General features: G+C 36.5%; 1 protein-coding gene across 1 annotated transcript in view; it reads left to right on the top strand.

The window, feature by feature from the left end:
* LOC107559294 (trafficking protein particle complex subunit 11-like) overlaps positions 1 to 5,994 on the top strand; it is a 21,958-nt gene that overhangs the window by 13,509 nt on the left and 2,455 nt on the right. Inside the window, exons 25-29 of the mRNA XM_016243059.1 lie at positions 631 to 787; positions 873 to 984; positions 1,189 to 1,280; positions 3,670 to 3,803; positions 4,185 to 4,352. Of these exons, the coding sequence (XP_016098545.1) occupies positions 631 to 787; positions 873 to 984; positions 1,189 to 1,280; positions 3,670 to 3,803; positions 4,185 to 4,352 (663 nt within the window). The remainder of the gene's footprint in view (positions 1 to 630; positions 788 to 872; positions 985 to 1,188; positions 1,281 to 3,669; positions 3,804 to 4,184; positions 4,353 to 5,994) is intronic.

A 5,994-nucleotide genomic window follows, 5' to 3' on the forward strand; every position in this document is an offset into this window, starting at 1 on the left:
AAAAGAAAGAGAAAAATGGGGGGGGGGGGGGGGGGAACATGGCATTGAAGCATATCTTCATTTCTGATGAATATTTTGTTTAACATTTTTTGCATTGAAATGTAAAAAACAATAAGTGAATCTGACTGCAAGAATATAAGATATAAGAATATTATATATTTATATAGTTTTATATAATTATTTAATTTTAATAAAATGCATTTTAATATAACATAATGCAACATTTGCTCAACAAGGTTCATTTTTGGCCCTTCCTAGTTAAAAGTTTAGGCACCTCTGCTATATAGCATATCTCAACAGCTTGATTGCTTGTATCATCGCTAAATGCAACTGTATGCATTAGATATGCATGAAGATATTACGATATTATACTATACTATATAAATTAATTTGACTTGACTTTTACCATACTATGGAAGTGAATACTATGGAAGTGAATAGGGATCAATGTCAAGCTCCAGAAGGGACAAAAAGCATAAGAGTATCATAAAAGTAGCCCATACGATGTTACATTCCTTGTGTTGACATGAAGATGAGTAAATTATGACAGATTTTTCATTTCTGTGTCCACAGTTTTAAAAACATATTTTGTAAGGTTGGTATAGCTTTATGCGTTTGTGTGTGTGTCAGTTTGAGCATTTGGAGCGTGTGAATGTGGACATCCCGTTCTTGCTGATGATGGATATTTTGAGTGCGTCTCCATGGCCGATCGAGCTGGTGAACAGTGAAGTGCTGTTGGCCTCCAGTATGACTCCCATCGATCAGCCCCAGAGTCAAGTAGAAGGAGGTGGGAGAACTTTATTTCTGATAGTGGTATTTCAGAAAATATTTATTTAGGGCCTGACTTTGATTCATTTCTGTTGTGTGTCCAGTCACGCTGCAGACCAGCGAATGTGCTAGTGAGTGTTTCCTGCTCAAATGTCCTCCTGTTCAGAACGACACCAGCACAGTGGCCTCTGGACACTACTTCATCTCCTGGAAGAGGTGACGGCACTCTTTATATTCTCACTTTTAACCTGTATATTACATGCAATTGATGACTTTCCTTTTCTCATGCTATTATCTTATGAGATATTTTCATAAAGAATGTGAAAGTTTGTACATTCATAATTTGCTTAAATTAATACTCTGTAACAAATTATAAAAGCGCACAGTTTTTAATTTCCCGTATAACCTTTTTTTATCCAGAAAGTCAGCATTTGCTGAGACATCAGTTGTGAGAACGATGGTTATTCTGCCACATGTGATGGTAGAAAATATTCCACTTTATGTCCATGCAGGTCAGTCTGTTTTTATATTAAAGTCAGTAATATAGATTGAATCATCTAAGACAGTCTTATGTGTGTTCTCTGTTTTATTCACTGCATTTTGTTGCTGTCTTGTAATTCATTCTGTCCGTCCTCTCTTAAGGCCCGTTCACACCAAGAATGATAATGATAACTACAACTATAAAGTTCTAAAAATCATTTTAAATTCAAGAGAATAATGCAGTTCACACATCGCTTTCAGAACAATTTTTTCCAGCTGATTAACTATAAAAAGCTGACAGCTATTTAGAATTCATTACAATTTAAAGGGCTTGTGCAGTTAAAACCGCAGAAGACATTGGGGAGAAGCTCTACACAGAAAACAGTGTAACACAAACATAAAATGACCTCGTGTTTCCTTTCCAGTGCTAGTTTCAACAACATTGTCCTTCCTCCTTTGTTGCAGTGAAAAAGACTATGTGTTGTTTTTATTCCACTGCATTGACTAAGTTAGATCAGATAGATTACACTAGCTAGTTTCCCTGTTTAGATGAGGGGACACCAAACTCGGTCCTGGAGGGTCGGTATCCTGCAGAGTTTAGCTCCAACTTGCCTGGAAGTGTCAAGTATACCTTGATTAGCTGGTTCAGGTTTGTTTAATTAGGGTTGGAGCTAAACTCTGCAGGACACCGGACCTCCAGAACCGAGTTTGGTGACCCCTGGTTTAGATGCACTTGAAACGTAGCATGCTGAGGACATGTGCTAGTTAAAGCTGTGTAAATGCAACAAGAACAGTAAAAGCTGAAAATGACACTGACACCTACGAAGTATGAATAAAATTTGTCTTCAAAAGCTAAACCCTCTAAGTGGAGTGACCGATTCTCCCAACTCCTTTCGTCTCATATACCCAAAAGCATCTGTTTTTGTGTAATTTTGTGAAAATAAATCAGCAGCAGGTCACCCGTTCATTTTCGTACTTCGAAAATGGCGCGTGAGCATAGAATAAACACTGTTATTGTTGGTTAGTTAGTTAGTTAGTTAAATTAGTTTATTGTCCTTCTGTGGCAACTCTTCAGTGATCAACAACAATAATTAACAAATACAAACATCAACAGGTTACAACACATTACAAATAAATACAACAGCCCTCTCACAACAACAGAATCACTGCCATAGATGTAAAATGACAACTGTGATATCACAAAAATGTATTTAACAGAGCTATACTGGATGATATAAAAAATTTTTATGCACAGGCAGTCCGTAATAATGGTACCCTGTACCTTCGACCAGATGGTAATAACTCATATTCACCACAAAGAGGATGAGATGCAACGTGACGAATTGTATGACTTTTCTTCACAGCTAGAGATTCACATAGTTTTATCAGACTATGCTGTTGTTTACCTGCAATCTTACTAGCCATATTAACAATTTTATTTAGTTTGTTCTTATTTACTATAGACAGTGAGAAATACCAAGCAACAAAGCTGAAAGTCAAGGTACTCTCCACAAATGAACGACAGAATAGAGCCAACATATATGCATCCACACCAAACTGTCGAAGCTTACACATGAAATACAATCACTGCAGCCCTTTCTTGTAAACCGCTGCTGTATTTACATCCCATGTCAGTTTTACATCAATGACTGTCCCTAGATATTTATATTCATTTACAACTTCAATGCCCTCACCATTAACAGTTATTTGTTGATGAGTGCCTCTTCTTGTTCTGAAGTCAAAAATAATTTCTATAGTTTTCGAGATTTTTTTAACTGAAAGAAACTAGATTGACACCAATCAACAAACTCATCCACACCTCTACGGTACTCCACTTTATCTTCAGTGATCCAAACCAACAATTGTGTATCGTCTGCATATTTGACATTAAAAACATCAGATGAGAAACCTCTACATTCATTTGTATAAAGGGTAAATAACACTGGGGAGATAGTACTTCCCTGTGGGGCCCCTGTGTTGGTAACAATAGAGGAAGAAAAAGCAGAGTTTACCCTAACACACTGTAATCTATCGGTCAAAAAAGACTCAACCCATCTGATGAGTCTGCTATTCACAACCAGCTTAAACAATCTTTCCATTAGAATATGTGGTCATATAGTATTAAATGCAGATGAGAAATCTATAAACATAACACGGGCATATCGCTTTGGTTGATCAAGATGACAATAGTTTTTCCCCCTCATTTTGTCTCTCATAGTTGAGGTATACCTATGATGAAAATTACAGGCCTCTCTCATCTTTTTAAGTGGGAGAACTTGCACAATTGGTGGCTGACTAAATACTTTTTTGCCCCACTATATATATATACGGTTGGTGAGGATGCAAATAGAGTTATCGTAATAGTTACAGTTGTTGTTCTCGTTCTTGGTGTGATCAGGCCTTTACTCGCTCTTGTTCTAGAGCTGCCATCGTTTGGTCGTGTGCGCGAGTCTTTACCTGTTCGGTACCATCTGGAGAATCGAACCGGGCTGGTTCAGGATGTCGAGATCGGCGTGGAGCCCAGCGACGCATTTATGTTTAGTGGACTCAAACAGGTCAGTGCAGAATGTGCTTCATGTTTCTTTCACCTACATTTTATTTGATGAATACTAAACAAAATAAATATCTGAATATATATTTTAGAGCATTTGGGTGTGTTTTTCCCATTTTACATTTATTTCAATAATAAAGAAACTTTTAATGTATTTTAATAAAAACTAATGGGAAAAAACTCACACTTAGTCTAAGAGTGTCTGAAAGCTATACAGTGAGTGAAGCAAAAACATTTGAGAAGAGTGACCCAACAAGAAGCAAATAAAATAAAAATGTGGTTGTTCCTCTTTACACACTGATTATCAACAAATCCACAACCCCTAAAAAATGTCTGCCACTCAATCACTCAGGAGGTCTCGTTCTCATTCTGTGTCTATGTGCAGGTGCGAATGAGGATTTTACCTGGCGCAGAACAGGAGATGTTGTATAATTTCTATCCTCTGATGGCGGGATATCAAGTCCTTCCTCAGCTCAACATCAACCTGCTGCGCTTTCCAAACATCTCCAGTCAATTGCTACGTCGCTTCCTGCCTTCACGCATCTTTGTCAAGGTGATTTTTTTTAGACGTGCCTCAAACAATTTATCCATCATATGAATCTTGATGTAAGATAATGTTGTGTACCAATCAGAATTGAACAGGAGCCATTTCTTAAATTCTGCCCAACCCTAATGGATGAAACCAGTGGTGTAGTCTAGTTTTTTGTAGTGGGTATACTCTGATATTCCCTCCCAGCCTCATACTCACCGTCCCGCAGTGACACCCCATAAGCACCACCACACTCACTAATTCATACAATATGCATCTATGTAACTGAGAGCATTCTGAAAGACTGCTTATGTGATATCAACATGTCAATTTATTATAAGCAACAGAAGACTTTAACAGCCGATTACATTTACAGCTGGGGAGACTGGACTGATTTCTTACTGTTTAGTGTTAATCATTTAACTCAGCCAGTTAAATTTATCTTAAGAATATGGTCCCTGGTGAATAGGTTTTATCAGCTGGCAATTTTCAATGCACATTTAAGAGTGCCTGTTTTTAAATTCTCTAGCCTGACTTTCAGTCCACAAGGTTGGTCAGGAGTTCTCATCTCTCTCATCATCTGAAACGAGGCAATATAAACATTGTATTCGGTTTAACACATACACAGTATGTGTGTTATCTCTCCCTTTCTCTCGCATTCACTGATCCACCACACTAACGTTACTTAAGTTAATAGCTAGTTATGTTGGCTTGAGAAAGCCAACATACTGTTATACTATTTAAACATTATTATTCTTCTGAGACCAATAATTTTCAACTGTACTGTATATCCTCCTAGGGCTTTAATGCTACAGGCACCAAACTCGTCAGACACTGGACCTGATCTGTAGTTCATTTCTATATCTTTTCTAACTGATGAGACAAAGTTTATTATAAATAATTATCAAAAATCAAAGATTTCCCATAGACTTGCAAAAATGCCTTCTCTAGAGCAGTGTTTCCCAACCTTTTTTTAGTCGCGGCACCCTTTGGAAATTTTAACAAACTTGTGGCACCCTACAAAATTAATTTTGTCACAATATTTGAATTTCTAACTTCGATATGATCATTTGAAATGTATAGATATTCGGTACAACAGGGAAGAACTGCAGAATATAATGTCATACAGATATTTTTAATATTATTAAACATTTTGTCCATCAATGGTGGCAATCAGTAGGCTAATTTCTAATGAAGAAACCAATTTATATGACAGATTTTAATGTAGGCTTTTATACATATGTAAACATTATTTAATTACCATTATAACTAGCTATCTCACAAATTTTTGCTCACTCAGTGTTTTTTTAATTTTACAATGGGGTAATTTTGGTGCAGTAGCACGAGATAGCTTGATTTCAAACTTTGAATTGAATCAAAAATGACAAGTAAGCAGTCAGTAATAAAATAAGAACAAATAAAAAAATTAATAATGATAGCACAAATAAAAAATAACGGCAGGCCTTGCTTTTTAGTTTTTCTGGTAGGTCCAACATTAGGGTTAAGATATTTAACTTTTTTTTTTTTTACTTTTTTTTACCAATTATCCAAATAATGTTTAGGCCTAGAAAGCTATTATTATCAGAACAGGCGAGCATAACATAGCGGTTAGCAGATCAATGAATGAGAGGGCAGCGTTACCAGAGTTGCCCATATACCACACCAT

Source organism: Sinocyclocheilus grahami, unplaced genomic scaffold (genome assembly GCF_001515645.1).
Source record: "Sinocyclocheilus grahami isolate Dianchi unplaced genomic scaffold, SAMN03320097.WGS_v1.1 scaffold680.1, whole genome shotgun sequence".
Lineage (NCBI taxonomy): Eukaryota > Metazoa > Chordata > Actinopteri > Cypriniformes > Cyprinidae > Sinocyclocheilus > Sinocyclocheilus grahami.